Source organism: Cervus canadensis, chromosome 30, assembly GCF_019320065.1.
Source record: "Cervus canadensis isolate Bull #8, Minnesota chromosome 30, ASM1932006v1, whole genome shotgun sequence".
NCBI lineage: Eukaryota > Metazoa > Chordata > Mammalia > Artiodactyla > Cervidae > Cervus > Cervus canadensis.
In genome coordinates, this window is record NC_057415.1 from 3639768 (window position 1) to 3665724 (window position 25957).

At 49.7% G+C, this 25957-nt stretch overlaps 3 protein-coding genes across 19 annotated transcripts in view; 2 read left to right on the top strand and 1 right to left on the bottom strand.

Annotated features, from left to right (window-relative positions):
• Positions 1-25957, top strand: part of LOC122431618 — a 636199-nt gene that overhangs the window by 301735 nt on the left and 308507 nt on the right. The window lies entirely within an intron of this gene.
• Positions 1589-13683, bottom strand: LOC122432089 (tumor necrosis factor receptor superfamily member 10A-like). Of its 17 annotated transcripts, none has more exons than XM_043453859.1 (10): positions 12943-13683; positions 10665-10764; positions 9952-10065; positions 8830-8941; positions 7936-8009; positions 7750-7848; positions 7303-7328; positions 6684-6744; positions 5458-5568; positions 1589-3580 (listed from the first exon to the last, which is right to left on the bottom strand). In XM_043453859.1, the coding sequence occupies exons 1-10, from the start codon at positions 13024-13026 to the stop codon at positions 3534-3536; spliced, it is 828 nt and encodes a 275-aa protein (XP_043309794.1). In that variant the 5' UTR covers positions 13027-13683; the 3' UTR covers positions 1589-3533. The 17 variants fall into 17 exon arrangements, 12 of the variants coding, with proteins under 12 accessions (XP_043309794.1, XP_043309787.1, XP_043309798.1 ...); XM_043453852.1 differs by having other exon boundaries at positions 7303-7448; XM_043453863.1 differs by lacking the exon at positions 7750-7848.
• Positions 14599-24216, top strand: LOC122431620 (liprin-alpha-1-like). The gene is made up of 5 exons (XM_043452863.1): positions 14599-14685; positions 16175-16339; positions 16991-17160; positions 18956-19184; positions 23916-24216. The coding sequence occupies exons 1-5, from the start codon at positions 14599-14601 to the stop codon at positions 24060-24062; spliced, it is 798 nt and encodes a 265-aa protein (XP_043308798.1). The 3' UTR covers positions 24063-24216.

Consider the following 25957-nt stretch of genomic DNA (forward strand, 5'->3'; position numbering starts at 1 on the left):
CCCCGTAGTGGCAGGGGGCTCACAAGTGAGGGGCCACAGAAGAACGCCAGCAAGCCGGGCACCACCAGCCCTTCCCAACAGCTCTCAGAGCCGGTCTGCACGTCCAGGGAGCCCAGCAGGCCCAGACAGGACTCAGAGACACCACAGGAGGGAGGCCGTTCAGGGCCCGGCAGGCTGGGGCCCCTCTCCCAGGGGAAGAGCAGGGAGGAGGTGGGCGGAGGAGGGGCTGAGTTCCAGGCCCCCAGGACTCTGGCACCTGGAAGTCTTGAGTCAGAGCAGGAGACACACCCATGCAGGATGAGCCTGAGGCATAAAGGGGAGAGGGAAGGAGCGGGTCACACAAGAACACAGCGCTGTGCCCTTCACTCAGAACTGCTCCAGAGAACCAGAGGATGGGGAAAACACACACGCAGATGCCTCTTGTTATGTAAAATTACATATTTAATTTGGTCACAAATTCATAAAACTATATTTATAGAAAACTATAATTTCATAATTTTAATAGTTCTTATACTTGTTATAACATTCCACATTTGTCAAAATGTATAAAACTATATAAAATTATAATATTTGTATATAACAGCACATGTTTAATTTGGTTACAGTCATAAAATTGCATATTTACATAAAATTGCAAAATTTCTATGTAACTGCCATTTATTTTGGTCACAAATTCATCCAATTGCTTATTTATATAAAATTTTTATATAACATTGCATATTTGACCACAAATTCTTTAAATTGCATATTTATAGAAAATTGCAAAATTTGTATATAACACTGAATATTCAATTTGGTTCAAAATCATAAAATTGCACGTTTACATAAAATTATACGATTTCTGTATGACATTGCACATTTAATTTGGTCACATTCATTACTGGGGAGGAACCTGAACAGGCATCCAGTCTTCAAGTAAACTTTAAATTGTCACACTTGCATTGGCATAAAGCAGTAATGCTTCCCGGATGGCTCAGCAGGCAAAGAACTCGCCTGCAATGCAGGAGACACAGGACACGCGAGTTCGATCCCTGGATCGGGAAGATCCCCTGGAGTAGGAAATGGCAAGTCACTCCAGTATTCTTGCCTGGAGAATCAATCCCATGGACAGAGGAGTCTGGTAGGCTATAGTTCACGGGGTCGCAGAGTCGGACACGACTGAGCGACTAAGCACCCACAGGAAAGTAACAAAGGAGTCAAGTTTCACGTTTCTTGAAGATTCTCAGTAGTAAAACACACAAGAAACGTGTACAAATGAATATACATGACAAATACTGACAAGGCTGATACTTTAGATGGGCACTCAAGGAAGTCTTCTGAGAAAGGGACAAGTGACCTAACACTTGACTATTTTTTTAAACGGTTTTACAAATGGACATGCTTTTTGTGATATATAGGTGACAGTTTCAAATTTTATGGTATCTTATTTATTTCAGCTGTGCAGACTCTTCACTGCAGCACACGGGCTTCTCTAGTCGTGATGTGCAGGCTCTACAGCACGTGGGCTCAGTAGCTGCAGAGCACGTGCTTAGCTGTGGTACGTGGGACCTCAGCTCCCCAACCAGAGATTGAACCCGGGCTCCTTGCATTGGGAGTGCAGAGTCTTAACCACTGAACCACCAGGGAAGTCCCAAGAATTCGTTTCTATCTCCTTCTGGGGATGAAGGCAGAGTGTCCTCACAGAAGAAACAGCAAAGACAGGAAACACCTGACTTCCAGGAAAGGGAGGGACATCAGGGCCAGAGGGATGTAGCACAAAGACCATGGGGATCAGCCCTTCTAAAAACACAGGGGAACTCCACACACTGGATCCATTTGTACCTAAATTTTAGGCAATTCCAGTTTTGACCACACCAGTCATGTCAACCTTAGGGAAGACAACACACAAGCCTTGAGATGGATTAGACCAAAAACCCCCTGAGAATTGCTTCTGCCATTAAATTATCCTGCAGTGATTGGAATACTATGGAGAAGGTTTAGCAGAAGTAAAAAAAAAAAACACAACTTTTTTAATTAAAAAAAAAGACAAAACCTTAATATAGTAGGCATTTTAGGTCAGTTCTCACAGTATTGAAGAATCAGCATTTCTGTGTCTTTCCTGCAGAAGGTCAAAGCTTACAGAGGGGCTGAGACCCTTAATTAGCCAATTCAAACACAGAAAGGCAATTCTGGGCTCAGAGCACCAGTATCAAGGGGGACCCATCTAGTGCTGAGCAAGCCAACACTGAACATAACCCAGGAGCCCGTCCATTCTTCCTCCCAGAAACCATGGCAGATCCCTGTCCTCTCTTCCTTGAGCCCAGATGGAATGAAGGTCGGTGATAAGACCAGACGTGACACAGAAACTATCAGACACTCATATCTAACCCACACCCCACCCTGACTTCCCAGGTGAGCAACAGGAAGCCCAGGGGATCACAGCCCCGCTCACGGACACCAGACAGCGCTGCGTGGGCGTGCCACTTCTCCCGCTCTGCTCACCTGTCAACATCTCCCTATAAAAAGTACGAATATTCACACAACTATAAAGTTGCCATGTTTAAAGCCTGGACCCTGTAGAAGTCGCCAGGCAATCCCCAGCTGGTCAAATTCCCCCAGCAGTGGGCTTGCTCTCCTTTGTTGTTGCTGTTTTGTAGGTTCTTGTTTGTTTGTTTGTTTTTGCCTCATGGCTTATGGGATCTTACTTCCTGACCAGGGATTGAACTCAGGGCTCTCAGCGCAGAGTCCTACCCACTGAACAGCCAGGGAATGCCCTCCTTTTGTATTTCTAATTGCTTTGGATTGCCAGTGCTCAACCAGGTAGCCCACATAAACAGCCTAGAAATTATATTTCCAAAACGTTGTTCAACACATATAAATATGTGCACAAACATAAAAGTACAAAGACATACAAGATGTTTGCACTTTAATGATGTATATTACAAGTTACGGGGCTTCCCTGGTGGCTCAGATGGTAAAGAGTCTGCCTGTAGTGCAGGAGACCCAGGTTCCATCCCTGGGTAGGGAAGATCCCCTGGAGAAGGAAATGGCAACCCACTCCAGTATTCTTGCCTGGAGAAACCCCATGGACAGAGGAGCCTGGTGGGCTACAGTCCATGGGGTCGCAAAGAGTTGGACATGACTCAGTGACTAACGCTTTCATTATAAGTTAACGTCATTGAATGCATACATACTAACATGAATGGCAAATTTCAAACAAATACAAATAAAAAGTAGAAGTCTATTAGGAGTGTGTCCTGAAGGGAAAGATTGAGGTCCTCAAACGCTTAGGGCACAGCACAGCCTGTCTCACTTTCTTCATAAACATGTTAATACTTTCCTGAGTTCAGCAGGCGCTCTTGAATTGTCTCTTTTGTCAGTCTTTGCCCCAGCATTTCCAAGCATCCAGCAAGGTGTTGACTGAGGTCTCCTGTCCCTTCTTGGTGACTGGCAGCATTTCACACGCGGCATCCGGAGAACCCCAGGCCTATTCTCTGGCCACAAGGATCTCATTTCATGTGAGGCCCATCTGCCTCAGCAGCAAATCACAGAAGTCACAAGGGAGAGATAGCTGCAAAGTCACTGAAGAACAGCTTCAGGCCTAGGTTGGGGGAAAGTCACAGAGACAGAGTTGGAACGGGCTTTCACAAAGTCAGAGGACCCTCAAGTCAGGCCTAGACTTCAGGGTGGGAACCTGAGGCGCTCCCCCTGCTGGTAGGCCTGCTGCTCTGCGCCCCTGACCTGCTTCCCAGCAGCAGAGAAACAAGCCACACCGGCACTGGGCATTGGGCTTCGCCAGCCCCCAGGGCAGTGGGGGGCAGTCCAGGTCAGCAGAGAGTCCTGCCCTAAGCAGGGGATGAGGGCCCATCTGGAAGAGAAGACTGCTGTCACAGAGGGAGAAGGCATCTGTGATAGGAGACAGGGTGGGACAGCGAGGGGCAACAGACCTCAGAGGAGGGCACCTGCCTGCCTCAGGAGGGGGAGGTCCCCTGGCTGCCGCCTCTGCACCGGGGACAAAGCAAAGGCCTGGAGGGAGGAAGGTCTCTGGCCTCACACCCCGCTCAGCCTCACTGCCTGACACTGTGGTAGAGCTGGATGGGGACAGACTCTGAGCAAGAATTTAACCATAAAATGGAGCAAACACCACCCGCCTCATGGACTGTGCTGTGGATTCAATGCTGTGTGTGTGAAATGCTGTGCACCCCACCATCCACAGTACATAAGGAGGGCACCCAACACAAGTTTATATTCTGTAACAGCTACACTGAAAACATTAACAATACTCGTTTTTATTACATATGGTACTAACTCAAAGTATTCCAAAAAAAATTTCATTTCACTATGTAACATAGACAGCTAATGGGAACTTGCTTTATAACACAGAGAGCTCAATCCAGTGCTCTGTGATAACCTAAGGGAGGTGGGATGGGGGCGCTGGAAGGAGGCTCAAGAGGGTGGGGATATATGTACCCCCATGGCTGGTTCATGTTGCTCTACAGCAGAAACCAGCACAACACCGTGAAGCGATCATCCTCCAATTAAAAGTAAGTTAAAATTTTCACTGCAATATGTAGTCTTAGTCACTCGGCTGTGTGTCCGAGTCTGTCACTTCATGGACTGCAGCCCGCCAGGCTCTGTCCATGAGATTCTCAAGGCAAGAATACTGGAGTGGGTTGCTATTCCCTTCTCCAGGGGATCTTCCCGACCCAGGGACTGAACCCTGTTCTCTTGCATTACAGGCAAATTCTTTACCACTTGAGCCACCAGGGAAGCCCCTCAACATGTAATCAATGTGCAACAACAACAAAAAAAACTGTTGACGAGACAAATTACAGTCCTTTTTTCTGCCAAATCCTTGAACTACAGTATTGACTTATATACTACAGCTCCTCAGATTTAGCCACAGTTCAGGTGCTCCACAGGGCTTCCCAAGTGGTGCCATCGGCAAAGAACCTGCTTGCTAATGCAGGAGATGTAAGATGTGGGTTCGATCCCTGGGTTGGAATGATCCTTGGAGGAGGGCATGGTAACCCACTCCAGTATTCTTGCCTGGAGAATGCCATGGACTGAGGAGCCTGGCAGGCTATAGTCCATGGGGTTGCAAAGAGTCAGACATGATTAAAGCGACTTAGCATGCATGGACAGGTGCTCCACAGCCTCCCTGGGCCAGTGGGTGTCCCGCTGGACAGCACAACCTCTCAGATGTCTCAGAGTGGGTCAACCTGGCCCTCAGCAACCAGGGAGGAGAGAGGATGGTGGAGGAGGGAAGGACAGGGAGGTGTTAGGGGCCACTGTTAGAGGACAGAGGGGTGCAGGGTGGGAAAAAGAGGAGGGGGCAGGGAGGGAATTAGAGTCTTGATGGTCCAGGGACAAGCCATCCCTTCTCTGAGTGCCCTAACAGCTATTAGGAGACAGAAATTAGGACACTGTCCCTCCTCCCTCCTCTCCTGATCCACTGCCCGGGAAAAAAGCACTCACTTTCTGTGGCGTCTGTTGGAACCAGCAGCCATCTTCTCCCCTGAGATCCTTCAGATGCTGCTGGTTTCTGTAAAACACAATGGAGAGCAGCCTTGGTCTTCATCGAGGGCCCTAGATTACAGAGCTGAGCCTAGTAAACATGGTTCTGAAATTCTGGCACAGGCAGCCATAAGCAAAACAAAACCAATGCAGGATCTTTGAAGGGAGCAGACATAAGAGTCATTATTTTATATATGATTCTATTCTTATGAAACTCTAATGGTTCAACAATAATACTTAAATGTGAATGTATGGACGGATGAGTGTTAAAAATTATGACAATAAATTCTATAATGAATTATGAGTTGGATAAACTCATGAGGTTAAAGAACACTGTAATACAAAGATACAACCTCAACAAGAAATGAGCAATTTACCAAGGAAAAACACACATGGAGTTGAGGTATTATAAAACTCTTAAAAGGCTAACTCTTTTTATAAGAAACATATAGAATATCTAAAAGATCTCAATTCCTCCTAGATTAATTTATAAATTAAGGTAACACTCAAAAACCTCAAAACTACTGAAATGATACGACCCAAAACTGTAAATGTCTCTGTGTGTGTGTGTGTGTGTGTGTGTGTGTGTATGTATACATATATAGTATATATATATTTAGTCACTCAGTCATGTCTGACTCTGCAACCCCATGGACTGTAGCCTGCTGGGCTCCTCTGTCCATGGGGATTCTCCAGGCAAGAATACTGGAGTGGGTTGCCATGCCCTCCTCATATGTATGTGTGTATATATATATATACACACACACACATATATACATAGTGAAAATACTATATGTTGAAAAAGAAATTTTACTTCAAGTAGATTCAACTTAATAATACTTTTGAAATAAATGTGAAATTCCTACTATGATGAGGAATGGCTTAAAAGTATGTAACAGTCACACAGAAAAATATGCAGCTCTGACCCCATCACTGGGTCAGGCATGGGAGGCGTGAGCACCCTTCGGCTGCGCTGTTCTAGACGAGGGATCTGGTGACAGGACGACAGATGAGAAACAGCATCAGCGCTGCCAGTGGGCCAGAACAGGGGGTGGGCTCCCTGCTTTCCACGCCCTGGTCTCCCTCCATCACCACCTCCCCAGAGGAGAGGAGACCTGACCAGCATTGCCTCTCCCTGTCTCTGCCACAGTCCCAAGCAAGCAGAAGGGCCAGAGCCGCACACTCACCACCAGACTCTCTGCTTGCTTCATCTTGGGACTGGGCATTGTCTTCTGTCAGCTTCTTTTCCTGCCAAGGGACCAGAATGGAAAGTGAATCTCCACTGGTCAGCCTGTTGTTGTGGGCATGGTCCAGAGCCCCAGATCCTCTTGGGGGACATAAGCGCCAGGAAAGGGCCTTGAGAAAACAAGGCGCTGACCCAGGCGTCACAAACCCCTACAGCGTCTGGGGGGACCCAGTGGGTTCTGCCTTCCCACCTACCCCTGTGCTGTGCCCCCCAAGTGGGCATAGACTCAGCACATCTGGGCTCTGCTGATGGCACCCAGACTCTGGTGTGATGCTAAAGGGAACTGGGCACCCCTGCCTGACACCCCGCATGCCCCAGGGTTACAGAGTGAGGGTGTCTCAAACAGCAAGGACAGGGCCAGCGCTGCCAACCAGCCTTAGGACAGCGCTCAGCAGGCCAGTCTCCCTCCTACATTCAGCCTAGAGCCCCCAGGCCAGCTGAGAGAGTCAGGGACAACGCTATAGGACAAACCAGGGACCAGGTCCACCCTGGGCTTTGCTGTGGGGCGGAAGCAGTTACTGAGGGTCTGATGCCGCCAGATGCTGGAGAAGCCGACTCACCTTGTGGCAGCACTCACCAAAGCAACCTAGAAGAGAAGAGACGCCACTGAGTGGTGGGGAGGGCCCTCTGGCCGCACCTCCCTCCCCAGGGACAGACACTGAACAAAGAGCCCCGGGCCTGTGACTGCAAGCGGGACACCCCGAGTCTGGAGAACTCAGGGAGGAGAAGAGAAGGGAGAAAATGAAGTAAAATGAAACCCATGTGAAATCTGTGCAGTGCTCCTGAACCACCCTCTTCTGCCTCCTCCCACCAGACTCGGCCAGGGGGAAGAGGGGACTGTCAGCTGAGTTGGGGGCCCGATGTGATCACCGTTTTGTAGGACCAGGTGAGGTGGGAGGAGGAGGGGTTTCCTGGGGAACAAGATCAGAGACAAGCCAGGAGGAACAGGAGGATTGGGGAGATGGAGGAGGGAGCCAGCACCTCCTCCTTCCCTTCTAGAACCTCACCTTTAGAGAAGCAACATACAACACATCTGATTAGGACAAAGGTGATTACAACTGTGATTCCAAGTCCAGTGAAAATGTTAGTCACCAGCGGTGAAGTGCCTGAGGAGGGACAGGGAGTGATGGGTAGTCTCCGGCTCATGGTTGCTAGCTCTCCAGGAACCGGGGCCTCCCCATGGGCCAGGGTACCTGATTCTTGGTCCACACACTTGACATTGCTCCAGGGCGTACAGTTCATGACCATGACCTTCCCATCAGGGCACCTGGGTACAGACACAGGGGGACCCATCAGGGACAGCTGGCTGGATGAGGAGAAAGAGGGGGCAGCCTTCTGTCCTGGGTCCCCTGACAAGACAGTAGAGGGGGTACAGGCTCCTGCTGTCTACAGGGGAGGGGCCCCTCACACCCCCTCACTGGGCAGGAGAAGAATGCAGGACTGTGTACTGCGGCCCCCGGCTCCTGTTGAGTGATCAGAGCTGTCCTTCAGGAGCTGGGCTTCCTCTGCAAGGCCCGCCCTGGCCTCCCTGGGCTGCCCGGGAAGCTCTGGGGGCAGGGGGGGTGCCTCATCCAGGTCAAGGGTCAGAAGGGTGTGGGCACAAGTTTGACTCATCCTCCAGTCAAACTTGAATACGAGGCCCTCTCATCCACCTGTTGACTCTTCCTACCGATCTCAGCCAACACTGGAGCATCAGAGGATAGTGAATTACTATCGGCCCGAGTCCCCAAATAGGAAAGATTCAGGTACTACTGGGGAACAACGGCTGGGTGTGAGACCTGTGGACTTGGCTCCAGTTTTATAGGAACGTTGAAGGAGCACACACATGGCCTCATTATGACTTCTGTCTGCTGTCAGCACTTTGGTCTTTCCAGGCCATGCCCGAGGAGACGTGGGAAGGGGCCGCTGGGAAAGCCGTGCAGGACAAACGGTGGTGGTGGGGAGCGCTGCTGCAGGCTCGGGAGACCCCGCAGGCACAGAGGAGCTCTGAGAGGTGGGAGGCGCTTCACGGAAGCAGAGAGAGAAAGGGGTACAAGGAAACTGGAGACTCCTGTGGGTTGGAAGCCCCCTAGGCTCCTGTGTCTCACCCGGTGCTGCATTTTTGACAGAATTCAGGTGCATCTTCTCCACGGAAAGTGCCGGGTTTGCAGTGACACTCAGTGTCCTTGCTGGAGGTGCAGCGATTTTTTTCTTCTTCTTCTAGAGACCAAAGATAAGGTTTTGAGGGTGTGTTTCCCTAATATGTCTCTCAACCCTTCTTCACCACTCAGAGCTCCATCCACTCAGTTTAAGAAGTAATTGGGAGGGCTTCCTGGGTGGTCCAGTGGTTAAGAATCCGCCTGTCAAAGCAGGGGACACAGGTTCCCTCCCTGGTCTGGGAAGACCCCACGTGCTGCGGGGCAGCTAAGCCCGTGTGCCACCACTACTGATCCTGCGCTCTGGGGCCTGTACACCACGGTCAGAGGCCACAAGGAGTAGCCCCCCACCACAACTGGAGAAGGCCCTTGATCCGCAAGAAAGACCCAGAACAGCCAAAAATAAATGAATTAATCTTTTTTTAAAGTAATTTGGGGGCCATTTTCTGCAGCAACACACACAGCCCATCCATAGAACAGCCACTGTTCATGTGTCACCAATAGAGGCATACAAAAGGGACTGTGCATCATTACGGATTGCATCAGGGTTGAGAAGAAAAATGTTTTAGATCACAAATGAGGAGCAAGAAGTGGGGTGGGGTGAGGTGTAATCTGAGACACTGTAGATGGAGAGGAACCCTTGGGTGATGTCCCAATGGGTGATGCCCTGCTGGAGAGGCAGAGGGACCTCAGGTCATGAAGGCTGAGACAGGCTGAGACCCCAGAGCAGAGGGCATGGCGCTCACAGGAGCCTGGCCCAGGATCAGACACATCACACAGCTCAAACCCAGCCCTGCCCCACTCCCCCAGGCCTTCTGTCTGCACTGTTACCATCCAGCTCCCTCCACCAAGGGACATGTTATTCCCCTCTTTCCAGCTGATCTTCTGAAAGACTTCCCTGCCAGTTGGAATGCGTTATGCAAATAACTTCTGTTTTCATTTATTTTGCTGACCTAAGGCAGGATGAAGACCTAGCTGGACTGGAAATCAGGTTTCTGACTCCTCATCCCATTTAAATCCCATTTCATCACCCAGCACCTTAATTGCAGGCATGGGGGACCACAGGTTCTGTACCTGATTTGCAAGTCGTGCAAGGTAAGCAAGAAGGGAGGGTGTTTGAATGATTGGTGTAGTCTGTCCCATCGGTGCAAGGGGCACAACCTCCACTGACTTCTTCCATATAGAATCCTGGGAAGGAAGGGAAAAGCTGGTGAGTAAATCCCCACAGGATTCCCTCAGGTTGGCAGTGTGGCTGGGGAGGCCTCTTTTGGCCATCTGTGGAATCCACAAGGGGAACTCTCCTCAACCGGGCTTTCATCTTTTGATTCTTCATCTACCACATACCCTAGACCAGTACTGCCAACAGACATATGTTACAAGCCACACATCCAAGTCACATTCATAGCTGGCACATTCAACAGTAAAAAGAAAGGTCAGGGGCTTCGCTGGTGGCTCAGTGGTAAAGAATCTGCCTGCCAAAAAAAAAAAAATCTGCCTGCCTATGCATAATACATGGGTTCGATCCCTGGTCCGGGAAGATCCCACGTGCTGCGGAGCAGCTAAGCCCAATGTGTCACAAATACCGAGCCTGTGCTCTACAGCTCGGGGATCCACAACTATGGAGCACACATGCTGGAACTACTGAAGCCCCTGCACCCGAGCGCCGGTGCTCTGCAACAAGAGAAGCCACCCCAGTGAGAAGCTCAAGTAGCAACAAAGCCTCAGCATGGCCAAAAAAAAGTACAGAGACATGAAGACAAGGGTTGGAGACCAGCCTTAGAATCTACCTGGTGGACATAAGTTCTGTTGGCGGATCCATTCCAGTGGGGCTGATAACTGCTGGGGAACTTCATCCTTCCTTATAGACATGGCTGAAGCAGGTTTGACCTATGGGGACAAAGCAGGGACAGGCATGAGTGGCTTCCACACTCTCACCCCTACTAGGATCCACCCCACATTTCCTTGACCACTACCTGCAAAGTGAAACAGACCTGGGACCTTTCTTCCCAGCTCTAAACTCTCATTCTTTTCATGTTTGTCCTTTGGCCTTTTGTGCTAGCAAGGAACTTACACTGAAGTTTTTTCCCCTGTATTCTTTCCTCTTAAAATACGTTTATTCCAGAAAGTATGTGCTCAGATGCATCCAATTCTTTGCAACCCCATGGACTGTAGCCCATCAGGCTCCTCTGTCCATGGGGTTCTCCCAGCAAGAATTTTGGAGTGAGTTGCCATTTCCTCCTCCAGGGGATCTTCCCGACCCAGGGATCAAACTTCAGTCTCTTGCGTCTCCTGTGTTGGCAGGCTGGTTTTTTTTACCACTAGCACCACCTGGGAAGCCCAGAACGTATGGGCAAGAAAAACTTTTTTTATAACAATACAGAAACCACACAGATCCCCTTGATTAGAGAAAACATTCATTATTTTTTGTCTTGACTTCTTCTATTTGACCATATGTGTGAATACTCTCAGGCTTTCTCTCTCTTTCTCACATGTGTGTGCAGACACACACACACACATTTTCACAAATGAGCGTTCTGCCATGCATACAATTTTTCATAATCAGGATATAGAATCACATATTGAGTAATGAATTTGTGGCTTTAATGCAACAAGCTGTCCCCAAAAGGAAGCTGTCAGTGTTCCACAAAACACAAGAGTCACATGAAGAAAGAAGAAATAGCAATACAGGGTTTTCAGCCAAGTCTCTGTGCTAAAAATGACACAATGGAGCCAGTCAAAAATCACTGGAGTCTGAGGATTTGACCCGGATTAATGTGTTGATGATAGTGTTCTGATGTTCAGAATTGTATTCTCATTTGGGGGGAGACTGTCCTAATTTGTGGGAAATATACATCCAAGTGTCCATTCACGGGATCTGTCATGTCAGCAGCTATGTTTCAGATGATACAGGAAACAAAGGGTTTTGTATAGTTTTGTAACTTTAATCTGGGAGTGATTTAAAGTAGAAAGTGACATTAAGAGAAAAAAAAAAAAAATGGAAACAGCTTATGTTGAGCCCAGTTCAACTGCCTGGATCTAAACAATATAAAATGCAACCTGTTAAATATTTGGGGACAGCTAAGCTCATATGAACAGTATGAAAAGGCAAAAAGATAGGATACTGAAAGAGGAACTCCCCAGGTCAGTAGGTGCCCAGTATGCTACTGGAGATCAGTGGAGAAATAACTCCAGAGAGAATGAAGGGATGGAGCCAAAGCAAAAACAACACCCAGCTGTGGATGTGACTGGTGATAGAAGCAAGGTCTGATGCTGTAAAGAGCAATATAGCATAGGAACCTGGAATGTGAGGTCCATGAATCAAGGCAAATTGGAAGTGGTCAAACAGGAGATAGCAAGAGTAAATGTCGACATTCTAGGAATCAGTGAACTAAAATGGACAGGAATGGGTGAATTTAACTCAGATGACCATTATATCTACTACTGTGGCAGGAATCCCTTAGAAGAAATGGAGCAGCCATCATGGTCAACAAAAGAGTCCGAAATGCAGTACTTGGATGCAATCTCAAAAATGACAGAATGATCTCTGTTCGTTTCCAAGGCAAACCATTCAATATCACAGTAATCCAAGCCTATGCCCCAACCAGCAACACTGAAGAAGCTGAAGTTGAATGGATTTAGGAAGACCTACAAGACCTTTTAAAACTAACACCCAAAAAAGATGTCCTTTTCATCATTGGGGACTGGAATGCAAAAGTAGGAAGTCAAGAAACACCTGGAGTAACAGGCAAATTTGGCCTTGGAGTATGGAATGAAGCAGGGCAAAGACTAATAGAGTTCTGCCAAGAGAACGCACTGGTCACAGGAAACACCCTCTTCCAACAACACAAGAGACTCTACACATGGACATCACCAGATGGTCAACACCGAACTCAGATTGATTATATTCTTCGCAGCCAAAGATGGAGAAGCTCTGTACAGTCAGCAAAAACAAGACCGGGAGCTGACTGTGGCTCAAATCAGGACCTCCTTACTGCCAAATTCAGACTTAGATTGAAGAAAGTAGGGAAAACCACTAGACATTCAGGTATGACCTAAATCAAATCCCTTATGACTATACAGTGGAAGTGAGGCTTTCTCTAGTTGTGGCGAGTGGAGGATACTCTTGACTTTCATGTGTAGGCTTCTCATTGCAGTGGCTTCTCTTGCTGTGGAGCATAGACTCTAGGTGCACAGGCTTCGGCAGTTGCAGTGGGGGCTCAGTAGTTGTAGCACATGGGCTCAGTTGCTCCCAGGCATGTGGGATCCTCCCAGACCAGAGAATGAACTAGTGTCTCTCACATTGCCAGGAGCTTCTTAACCACTGGACCACCAGGGAAGCCCCCACACTGTTAATATAGTGAAAAACACTGATTGATTTTCAGATGTTAATCCAACACTTATTCCTGAGATTAACCCCATTTGGTCATGGTATGTTTTCTTCTTTAAATCTTCCTGAATGTAGTTTACTGTTTGCTTTGTAAAGGAATTTTGCCTCTGTTTTTAGGAAGGGTATTTAAAAGTCATTTTTTCTTCTTTTCAAATGTTGCCATTAGGTTTAGGTATTAGGGTTATGTTGCCCTTAGAAGAACTAGTGAAGAACTCCTGTTGTCTGAAAGAATTTGTGTAAAGATTTGTGTTAGTTCTTTGATTGTCTGTATTTTTGTGCCCTGCCCTGTGACCTAACCTGGGTCTCCTGGCTATCCACTCCCAGTCTCAGCAATCTCATGGAGCCTCGAAACACTCTACTGGAATGAAGAATCGGAAGCGTGGCCCCATGGCATCCCAGCTTTACTTCTGAGACCAAAGCGCTGACAATGACCAAGCTCAGGGTGAGAGTGAGGGGCAGCCAGCGCGGCAGCCAGCATCCTCACCGGGATGGGTTCTGGGGATGCTCTTGAGTTCAGGGGTGCCCTTGACGTCAGGGGTGCCCTTTCAGTAGCCTCATTGGAGGCTTGTTTCGGGGGTGGAGGGGGCAGAAGCCCCCTGAGAAGATGTGCTCATTCCTAGCGGTGGTGGTTTCTGAAGCAGTTTATACTGTTCGGTTCGACTGTGACCCAGTACATTGCAGGGTCATGTTTGACGTTGGGCCTGAGCAGTGGGCACGGCCTTCCTTCTCCCGCACCCCACACTCACCTGCCATCTTTTCGGCAGCCCCTCCCCCCCTCTGCACCCTTGATGGTGGGCCTGAGCCCAGCCCCCCTGTTACCACGGAGCCCCTTGTGACGGAGTGGGTTCCAGGTTCCGGGCTCCTGGGAGACGTGCTGGAGGCAGAGCCTTCGTGCCATTTCTTCTTGAGACGCTGGTGCTGGTGGTCATAGTGTGAGAGAGTGGTGTGTGAGAGCGGTGTGTGAGAGAGCGGTGTGTGAGAGCGGTGTGTGAGAGCGGTGTGTGAGAGCGGTGTGTGTGAGAGCGGAGTGTGAGATCGGCGGTTGTAGTGTGAGATCGGTGGTGATAGCTCAGGTGCTGAGCTAACTGCCTGGGAAACAGCGGTTGCCCCCGAGTGGGGGGCTGCCCCCATCCACGAGGATGGGTCGCAGAAGGGCCCGCCTATGGGCGCTTTTCCAATGCTGCAACCCCAAGGCAAAGGCCCAGAAGACGAAGAAGTTGGCCTCCGCCCAAGTCCTGGAGGCAGAGTGTCCTGAGGTGAGAGCAGCCGGGGACTGGGCCCATCGGATTGGCCCTCACTCGGTGAATGGTTGGGGTTGTGTTTCATTTGTTAGCATGGCCGTGGGCCCTGCCGGCCAGGGCGTTTTGGCCTTCGTGCGCAGGATTGACCCCAGCAGGCTGACTTTGTTAGAGGTTGTGCAGGTGCTGCGTGGAGGATGGGCGGGGGCCCCACAAGAAGGGATACACTGGCTGGAACAGTCTCTGGGGCATCTGGATCGAGCTAGAGAGTCAGTCCTTGAAGCAGAGAGGCTAAGCCCCTTAATGTCTCCCGTCTTACAAAGCACAGACCAGTGTGTCCAGCATGTTAATAATGAGTACCGACTGCTTACGTGTGTAGCATATACCCTCATGGCTTCACATGTCTACTACATGCCTCTTACAAGTGTTGGGCAGTGTTCTAGGTGCTGAATACTCAGTATGTAGTGGGGGATGTGTAAGCCAGGGTTTTTTTACTTGTACAAAGAAAAATGGAAGAATGAAAGTCTCGTTGTGGTTCGGTTTGAGCAAGTTCACCACGTGGATGGCCCCGCGTGCACACAAATTGTGATAAAATACATATAACACGAATTTAACATTTTAGCCAGTTTATTGAATGACTGGGTGATTTCAGTGGAGTCAGGCTAGCAGATGGCCTTGGTGTGCCATCAGCCTCTTTCCCAGAGGAACACTCCAAAACCTGGTGGCCTTGTAGATCTTCCCTTTCTTCTTCACTCTCCTCAGGGGTCCTAGGTCACTTGTCCGCATGTCGTTTAAGAATCTGTTTATCCATTTTGTTGTTTGGTTTATGTTTAGGAAAGTTTCTCAGACTTCCCTGGGTCTGGAGAAGGCAGGCTGGATTCCAGGTTCTCTTCTCCGCGTGCCTGCCAGGTCGAGGTGGAGGTTGAAGGCCAGTCTGAGTTGTGCTTGTCTTGGGGTCAGCGGACCCCCTTTTCTCCGGAGGGGCAGGGAGATCCTTTGTGTGGAGCCTGGAGAGACTTGATAGGGTCAGCCTTCACGGTCTCGCTCTCTTTTTCACTTGTGTTTGCATTTAGTTACCTCCTCATTTAACTGTTTTCTAGGAGTTGGGAACATATAATGAAGAACTGAAGGTGTGCAGGGAGCAGCTTCTTGCCAGAGAAGAAGAAATTGCTCAGCTGAGAGCAGAGAGGAACAACACCAGGGTCAGTAGGCGGAGTCTCCCGTGCTGACCTGTGCCCGTGGGGCTCACCGCTGGGCTCCGTGTTGCTGTCTTTAAAGTCTGTCTGGTTTTCAAGTCATTTTTCACATCTTCCCACTGGGCAGACCGAGGTGGATCAGCTTGGGGTTCTCATAGTTTGCTTCAAATTTATGATGAGAGCTAATGTAATTTTAGTACATTTGAGGGGGGAGTTCTCTTAACTTCCATTTTTGGCCATGCTACAGTTTATGTGGGATCTTAGATCCCCGACCAGGGATTAAAACCCATGAGCCCTGCAGAAGTGTGGAGTCTTAACTCCTGGGCCACTGGGGAAGTCCACTCTAACTTTAGACTGAACTGGCGGGATTCCGACGTGCCTTAGCATGGTTTTGGCTTTAGCGTGAGGCTGAGAGGAGTTCTCGGCCCTGAATTCAAGTGTGAGGTTGAAGGTGCTCCTTTGACCCCTCCCTGCAGCTGCTGCTGGAACACCTGGAGCTCCTCGTTTCCCAGTATGTACCATCCCTCCGGATGACGGCGGACAAGCAGCAGGCGCAGTCCCCAGCCAGCATGATCAGCGAGGTGGAGGTGCTCAGGGCACTGAAGTTTCTATTTGAGCACCACAAGGCCCTGGACGAGAAGGTACCAGCCACCCGGCCGGCCTGCATTTGTACACTTGCTGCCTGGTCAGGTGGATGATGCACGTATTTATGGAACTAGTGGACTTTTGAGCTTCTTGAATTCTTGTAAATACAGTTTTTCTGTAAGAAGTCAGAGTTTTATATGGTTTAACAGCATTGCCTGAGTACACACTCAGCCTTATCCGAGTCTTATACAACCCTGTGGACTGTAGTCCAACACATCCTCTCTTCCTGGGACTTCCCAGGCAAGAATACTGGAGTGGGTGGCCATCTTCTACTCCAGGGGATCTTCCCGACCCCGGGATCCAACCTGCCCTCTCGAATTGGCAGGCGGATTCTTTACCACTGAGCCACCTGGGAAGCCCCCAGTTAAAAGTATTAGTTGGCATAAATGTCTCAAGATTTATTATCTTCTGGCTATCAATTTGCAATTAAAAACTGGGTAATAGAATGGTTTTAGGATAACAGTTTTTCCTTCTCAAACTGAGAGTTTAAAGCTGTGAATAAGCAGATTCTCTTGACGTTGAGATCAATGAGAGACACTGGGTGTGTTCTGTTACAGTGGCCATGTCATCAGGTGAGTATACAGGAAGAAGTGCACTAACGTATATGCCCACATCAACACACAGTGACTCGGCCCCTTTTATTTCAGTTGAGACAGCAGGCCCGCGTGCCGGCCACCGTGGCCCAGGCCTTCGAGAGAGACGAAGGCGTGTCTGATGGCGAGGGCGACGGGGTCACCCTCCTCAGCTCGGCTGCTCAGCTGCCGCCCAGCGGGCAGATGCTTCAGGAGCAGCTGGACACCATCAATGAAGAGATCCGGTGGGTGTGCCCGAACTCAGCTCCCCAGAAACTGGGCTTCTCTGAGGAGCTGTCTTGTCCTAGGAGAAGTCTGAGTGTTCCATGGTGAGAACACTGACTACAGGCCTGCTTCAAGGATTTTCAGTTCTGAGATCGCCCTTGATGAGAGAGCTGAGTCAGCCAGGGCGTTCTGTCCACAGCTGGTGTCAGCACTCTGGGGCGGGGGGCGTGTGGGGTGTCCCCCCCACAGCTCTGAGCCCCAAGGTGGGAGACGTACTGAGGTGGTGTCCTCTGTGGCCCGTGAACCCACCAGCACTGAGGGTTCACCCTCGTGTCCCTCGGAGCCTCCCACGCTCTGGTGAGAAGCACCTGGAACAGAAAAGCTGAGGTTTGGGGTTGGCAAATTCCCCTCAGATCCGCATTTCCCTTTTTAACTTAGCACAGTGTGAAGATTGGCTTGTTGTAAAGCACTGGTCCAAGGACATGTGTTTGAGTTTTTCTCAACTCATCAGTATGTTTAAGATGTTTTCTTTAGACACCATCTTGGCAGTGATAACAGTTTACAAAGCGGGATAGAATCCGAAGGCCCGCCTCGTGGTGAGCAGGGGGCCCTGGGTCTGGGTGCAGCCGGGCGGCCGGGGGCCCCGAGGCCTGCCTGCGCCACACCCACACAGCCGTGCCTCCTGTCCTGAGGTTCCGTTCAGAGTGGCCGCGGGCCGGTGACCCTGCGCAGGACCCGGCAGAGCTGCTGCTCGGATTGTTCTCGTCATGTCAGCCCAGGCCGAGGTGCCCGTTCCTGTTGGCCGAGCGCGGGGGGTTCAGGCGGAAGGCAGGGGTGAGCGGCACAACCAGCAAACGCAGGTGGTGCCGCCTGCAGTTTTGGCCCCGACACAGACTGCTTTCTGGGCCGTGTTTGAGCACAGACGAGCTCAGAAAGGTTGTCTTTCCCCGTCCCCGCAGGAAATATGGAACGGTTAACATATTAATGTTTCTATTTTTACAGCACGTTGTCAGGTAAAAGTGATTTTTCCTTATGCAATATGTTGACTTGATATAAATGGTAAATTCTGTCCTTCAACTTGTCACCAGTGAAAATCTTTCAGGACATATAAGTAGTGAAACTGGAGAGGTTACGACCTGCAAGAATCTTGTATTTTTTTTAAAAAATCATTTTATATGCATAATCTAATACTTAAACTGCTATATAAAATCATCCATGACACATTAGGGGAGAAGAGCCGTCACCGTAAATTCTAGGTGAATGCGGCACATTGACATGAATCCAGAAACTCTCACAAACCTGGGGGAGAACTTCATCAAGTGATGTGTTGGTACATATACACCCTTAAAACAAAAAAGATCAACTCAGCACTTCATCTGGTCTGGAGATTTGTGTTTAGAAAGTCAAGCTTGTTTGTGAATCGCTGTTTTGATGGTGCAGAGTTCCTGATTCCCAGTGGAAAAGACTCGAGGCCCTGATGTGCACCTCAGCCCTGAGAGCAGGGATGCTGAAGGTTGTCCACTTCAGCTGTCTCCTCACAGGGAGAGAGTCGCCACCCAGGCCCCGTCAGAATGTTAGAGTAAATGAGTCAAATCAAACGTGAATGATCAGGGGCCAGTTTGTAAGACTCAATGCTAAGTTATACTAAGTTTGAGAATATTCAAAAGAGGGAAAGTCGAACCTTTTTGCTGCAATGTTAATTGAGCAACTGTTGCTGGAATTTGCTAATCATGACACAGAATGCAAGCCCAAATTTGTTGTCCAGACACGTTCCTGTGCTGACAAAGGCAGGTGACGAGTTTTGCTCTCTTTTAGGTGGATCCAAGAAGAGGAGAACACCGAGCAGCGGGCCAAGGAGACTGAGAGCAGGGTGGGCAAGGCGAGCTCAGGCAGCCTTCGTCGTTTTAAATCAGTGAGCTCCCTCGACCTGTATTTTGCCTCCTCGCTTGCCAGCTCCTGCCCGCCCAGCAGTGTGCCCGCCACGCCCCGAATGAGGCGTCGAAGGCCAGCACGGAACATAGACCGGCTGGGCTTCATGCCTCTGGTATGTGTCTGCCTCCTCCCTGCCACGTCCCTCCCCCAGCATACTGGTTTTCTTTTTTTGTTTGTTTTTTGTTTTCTTGTCTTTTTACCCAGAAGAAAATCAGGTACATTTTCCACACTCAGAGGTCTATGATTTTTAAAACTGCCTAGTCTTTAATCATTCCGTAATCGCACAGTGACCAGTTAGTCTTGATATTTGGACCACCGGCTTAGCACGTCATCATGAGCTCAGCCAGAGCCTGCCTCTGTAAAGCTGGGCCTGGCCTGTGCTGGGCGCAGCAGCTGCAGGAAAGTTTCTGTTCTCAGGGAGCAGACAGCTTTGTGAAAGTTCTCATGGCAGTTCTCATGGCGTGTGAAAACCATGCAGCACATTTTCCACTGGGGATGCCTGGCTGCACGGTGCAGGGCATGCGGTGGGAAGAAAACCAAAAATCTAAACTGGTCTGCTTGCTGATGGACCTGGCTGCGCACTCAGGCCCGCTCTGCGTGTGAAACCACGTTCAAAGCCCGGGGCCCGAGAGCCCCAGGGAAGAAGTTGGGCTTCCTCACTCTCCCGAGTCTGAAAACGGGATGACGACCTAGGGCTTTTGGTGACAGAGTGTGCGGCTCTAAAGCGCATGTTCCAGCTTTCTTGCGTGTGTAGCTTAGGGTTCTGAGTGCATTGCTGTTTACCTCATGAAATCACGTTTACAACCCTCTGCTTTGTACCTGCACATGTATTATCACTTTTTTCTGTTACCACCCATTTCATGTTAGCTGCATTGTTGGTCAGCATATCATTAAGTTAAGTGTGAATCATTTTAGATGCATGTGAAGTGGTAACTAGTCCATTTTGTGGGCTTTTGACACACTTTTTATAATTTGCGTCTTTGGCTAATTAGTTGATATTTAAAATTCTTGATGATTTCTCTGTGGTTTCGTGCTTGATTTCTTTCCGAGTATTTGTAAAAGAACAGTTGTGTATATTTTGTCCTTGTTGTTGGAGTTCTCTGACGGTGTGTCTGCTTTCATCATTGGTTTGGATTTCCTGTCTCATCCTGTTGTCTGTTTAGCCGTCGTCAATCCAGACCCCAGCCTCCCGTCCCCCCAACCCCAGGCTGTAGTTTCCCCATCCATCTCCCCTCCCGTCCTCCCACTTGCTCTGGTCTCAGCAGTGCTGAGTCCACAGCGTGTGTCCCTTTAGTCGTGTTTGTGCTTTTCTTCATGGCTCATTAAATGATGTTTTTCCCCCATAGCAGTAAGTTTGAATTATTGTATCACTATGCAGTTACAAGCATAATGTAGATGGATCATACACTACATAACCTGTGCAATTTATAAATGAGAGTATGCTTACATAAAGAAATGATCCTCTAAGTGTCGAATTAATGGGCTTTTGACACAATCTCCTTTCTGTGTTGGTGCTTGTATTTAAGACTGTAAATCTCATCAGCTTTTGCATGGTTAATGTCTCTACTAGACTCTTTTACAAAGTATCTTCTATGGTTCATCAAATGTGAAGACTCCACCTGCTATTATGCTAGCTTTCATTCTTACACATTTTCATAGGGTACCTGCTTTAATGAATTTATTTTCAGAAGTTTTAAATCAAATTCTAGGTAAGGATTTTACATTAATGTCCAATAGGTGGTGAGATTTGTTCAGTGTTAAAATAGGTATTATGGTAACTTCCTCATCAGTTAAATTACTATTTGAAAGTATAACATGTTTTTTATTAAGAGAAATAAGTTATAGAGAAGCTTGGCTGAGAACAGACAGCTGTTGAGGCCCTTTGTTGTACAGAATGCTCTGCTTTAATAAATCACGATGTTCTAACAGAATTGTATCTTCCTGAGTAATAATTTATAGTGTTTCTCTAGTAAATCTTGAATAGCTTATTTAACTTCTGTGGTCAAAAAAAAAAAAAAAATGTTCTGTTTCCAGCTACTGTTCTCTAAGTCTTAATGTCACTTATAAGTTTGCCATCATTTTTGCTTTCCTGTATTTGCCTATACTGATTCTTGAATTTTTAGCTTCAAAGTCACAATCAACCTGGTTTCTCTCCATTTCTTTGCATGCATCTATCAGCCTAGTTAATTAAGGAAGCATCGTCGAAAGGTAAACTATTTAGTAATTTAGCATGGCTTTGTTTCTCTGTGAAGTGTTAAAGAGTGCTTATCGAGTCACGTGAATGAACACTGTGTGGTTATGTACTGGTGAATAATTGACGTTTTAATGGAAGTTTTGAAACTCACCCACCACTTAAAATATGCTGATGGTTCCTTTGGAAAAAGGTCATTTGTTGAGACAATTGTAACAGTTTCCCTTTCTGCCACTTGTTTGCTTTCTAATCATCTCATGCTTATTTATAATAGACATAGTAGTATTTATTATTTTGAAAATTTTATTTTTTTGGCCATGCTGCACAGCTTATGGGATCTTAATTCCCCAATCAGGGATCAGACCGGTGTCCCGGCAGTGAAAATGCCAAGTCCTAACGTCTGGACCACCATGGAATTTCCGCTTAGTGTTTTCTTAAAAGCAATGACTGAATCAGAGCCATAGGTATTAGATTTGGGGGAAGCCCTCTAATGACGGGGATAGCAGTGTGCAGGAGACTCTGCCCGCCAGGCACCGTGTCGAGTGCTTTCCGAGCCTGTCATCTAATCCCGCAGACACCCAGGTGAGGTCCAGGCTGCAGTTATCCCTATTCAGCAGACGTGGACACTGAGGCTTAGAGAGGCCGGGCCCCGTGCCCAGGCTCACACACCCAGCAGTGCAGTGCGGACTCGTCTGATCAGAGCCTGGACACTTAACCGTGGGGCCGTCCAGCCCGCTTTCCTCCAGAGGCTCTCGTGTCCCTCACAGCGTCCCTGATGGAGGGAGCGGCAGGAGGGAGCTCGCTGCCTCTCCCCTCTGGTCCCTCGGATGAGCCCTTGTTGTTGGAGTCCAGTGCCCCGAGGGCTGGCCGTCCTTGTCCCTCTCCCGCTCCCAGCCCAGTGACCGACCACTCTGGGGACCTTCCCGCAGGTCTCGGGCAGCCGCGCTCTAGTTCAGGCAGCTCAGTGCCCCGGAGCCCTTCTGCTGGGCACAGCGGAGCTGCTCCATCACCCTGGGGCTGGTGGCCTGGGTGTGCAGCTCACCGGCTCTGTGGCCTGCTCTGCCCTCCTGTTAAGTAAGGACACGGTCCTGCGCATCCTAGTCACGTGGGCACCAGGGGGGCGGGCTTCCACCTGGGGGAGGGCGGGCTTCCCTCCCGGGGGAGGGCGGCCAGGCTGGGGGCCCAAGCCCTTCCTCAGGAGGAGGCCCGGGGAAGGGGCTGGCCGCGGCCCCTGACTTTGAGGCAGGTGTTTGTCTGCCCTGAGTCCACAGTCAACCCAGGCGTGTCACTTCCCCGCTCTGTTCTGTGTTGTTTTCTGATTTTTATAAAGGCTTATTGTAACTTGAATTTCAGATTGACCCCTGTTCAGTTCTGTGGGGATAATTTCTAGCCTCTGTAGCCTTCTGTTGCCTGAGGGTTCTTGTTAGAGATCAGGGGAGGGTGCAGTTTATCCAGCCGCTGTTAAACAGGCTCAGCTGTATTTTGCACTAAGTCACTTTGTTGTCACCAAGCTCCTGTGGGGCTGCAGTGGATCAGTATTCTTTACAGAATCCCATTCAAAAGGCACAGGTTAGTTGGATAAAACAACACACTCATTGTTTATAAAATTACTTGCCGTGCAAGTTTCTACAGACTTCCCCTGGCTTAACCACAACCCAAATGTGTAAGTGAGACCTGTCTGGACCCTGAAGGGGTTAATCTGTTCCCCACACTGTTGCCACCACTGTCTTTCCTTTCCTCACACCTTGGACCAGCAGAAAAGCTGGGACTCCAGGAGAGATCATCTTTTTTGTTGTTTTAATTAGTTTATTTTTTAATTGAGTATAACTGCTTTACAGAATTTTGTTCTTTTCTGTCAAACCTCAACATGAATTAGCCATAGGTATACATATATCCCTTCCCTTTTGAACCTCCCTCCCATTTCCCTCCCCATCCCACCGCTCTAGGTTGCTACAAGATCATCTCGGAGTGAAGACCTAGGGGTGCTTTATGTAGACCACAGTGAGCAAATTACACTGGACTGCGTGTAAGCACTTCACTGTGTAGCCCCCGTCGTGTGTTACAGAGAAATACGAGCCAGACACATGGTGTTCGCATGCCGGGTTAGGTACCTCCCTGTGTTTCACTTGGTGTCACGGGTTCCAGTAACCTGCATCATCACTACAAATGATCTTGGGTGGTGGTACAAGCTGTTTCCTTTTCTCCTTCAAACAGAAAGGTCTGGAAGGCTTGCTGAGAGGTTCCTTACCCTTGCTAGTGGTGCTTCTGAGCAGCATCTGGCGATGAGCACAGTCCTTTCATCAGGGCAGTTCGTGCCATGCAGGGTTCATGGGGCTGGCGTCGCTCTGCTGTCCTGCCTGGCGGGGCCATCTGGTCGCCGCATTCCAGGCAGGGCGGAGCCCCGCTGCAGGGAGGCTCCGGTCCGGGGTCTCTGCACTCAGTCAGGTGCTCTCGCTGCCCCACGCCCCGCTTCTCTACAAGACAGTCCTTTAAGATGGCATTAAGCTAGTACAAGGCCTTTTTTTGTACTTGGCGGATAGCATAGCTAATAGATTTTCAAATATGTTTGTGGTTATAATGTAAAGCCTGTATGATTGCCTTTTTTGACACAGTCTCTTGTTAGCCAATTTTACACTTAGCTCATTCCCTCAGATGCCAGCTCTACGGGAAGAGGTGCAAAATGACAAGACAACCATCAAGTGTGAAACCTCGAGCCCTGCCTCGCCTGAGTCCCTTCGGCTGGAGCAGCTGCACACGGGGGCGCTGTGCGCGGAGGACATCAGGGACGCCCGCAAGTAAGGGGCCTGCGCGCCTCGTCAGTTTCAGGAGCCCTGCGCCTCTTGTCTTGAAAGAGGTGGAAGAATGGTTTTAAAGGAATTGCACTGGATGCGGTGTCTGTGTTTAGTGGTGAACTTCAGATGCTGGGGGAGAAGAGCTCAGGGACCTCAGTGATTTTAGAAAATGTCCATCTCTGCGGATTGCCTCCTGTGGGAGCTTTCTTCCTGCTCTTGCTAGAGGTCTGCCCGTCTGGGGCGCATTCCTGATGGTGATGGCCCCGTGCCTCTCAGGTTCGCTCTTGAGGGTCCCTCCCTTTTCCTCAAGGGTCTCCTCTCAGGAGACTCTGTCCCCTCCTGTGGCTGACACTGTCCTCATTCGACCACCACCTGCTGAACTCCCGGCCTCAGCCAGGAAGCCCCCGACGGAGGGCACGAGTGGTCTCCTGACCAGCAGCCCTGCACGGTGACCGTCGCTCTCCTGCCACGGCCGGGGACGGTCACCCTGCGGGAGGCGCAGGGGAGCTGCCCAGAGCGGGGGAGCTCGCCTGCTCTGGGAGCCTCGTCACCTGCCGAGCGGTGACCCTGAGGGAGGGTCGGAGCGCCCTCTGCACCGGCTGGCCTGGAGTCAAGCCCTACTCGGGGGCAGCTCCAGTCAGAGACTCTCAGCTTCCTGGGGCCGATGTCTGTGGCCGGGAGCCCCCATTGCTCGTGTGGAGTGTGGTTGGTGAGGCAGACGCCACTGTCTGCTCAAGGTGGAGGCACGGGTGTTGCTGGTGGCCGGTTCTATCAGTCGGTCTTGGGGAGGGGTATGTGTTTGCATGAGGGCGCTGGTTAAAGGGCGTTTTCTCTCCCCAAAGCTCGACGGACTCTCAGGACGGCCCCGGGGGCAACCCCAGCATCAACAGCAGCCAGGACTCCATGGACAAAGCCCCAAAGAAGAAGGGCATCAGGTGCTCCATCCGCCGCTTGTTTGGCAAGAAGGAAAGGGGCCGGCTTGGACACCCCGGCAAGGAGGCCTTAGGACCAGGTGGGTGCTTCCCTGTTCAGAGGAGGAGGGCCTGCAGGCATGTCCCTTCTGTGTCTCCCCCGCTGCCCCATGAGGCTCCTGTCACTCACGCTCGGGGTCCTCCTGGGAGCAGGAGCGGAGGAGGCGTCTGTCTTCTCGGTGGGTCCGAGATGATCGGATGAGTTAATGAGTGGGTGGGTGGATGGATGGATGGATGGATGGATTAGTGAGTGGATGGATCAATGAACCGATGGCTGGCTCGATGGGTGGATGGAATTTGTGAGTGGATGGATGGATGGATTAGTGAGTGGATGGATGGATGAACAGATGGCTGGCTGGATAGGTGGATGAACGGAGGATGGAATGAAGAAAGCAAATGTTTATACTCCAGTGCTAGAAACATATTCTGTGAAGTTGATTGATTAGGAGCTGGGCAATGATTGTTTCCCCCAGAACACTGACAAGTGTTTGGAAACGGCCCAAGTGCTCATCAGTGAGGGGTGAGGTACAATCTGTGGACACCCCGCAAGGAACAGGCCCTCCTCCTCCTTCCTGCTAACTTCCCCATCCCCAGGAGCTCTCAGGGGTTCTGCCCATGTCCCCACCCCACCCCACAGCCACACAGGTCCTCCTCGGGTCTCCTCATCACACAGTTTTATCATCAGGCCCCATCTCGCTCAGCTTCATCTGCTTGAGGACAGAGTATGTTCATGCCTCTTCAGGCAGATATGTGTGAGTGTCTTGTTTGTGCTGGGTGTGGGATTTACAGCGGTAAGTAAACCAGATGTGGTCTGGACCACAGTTAAGTGACAAGAGAGAAAAAGGAGCAGGTTATTAAATGCTATCCCTCTTATAAATAAATACAACGCTGAGATGGTGGTGCATTGATTATATACCAGATGCTGGATGTG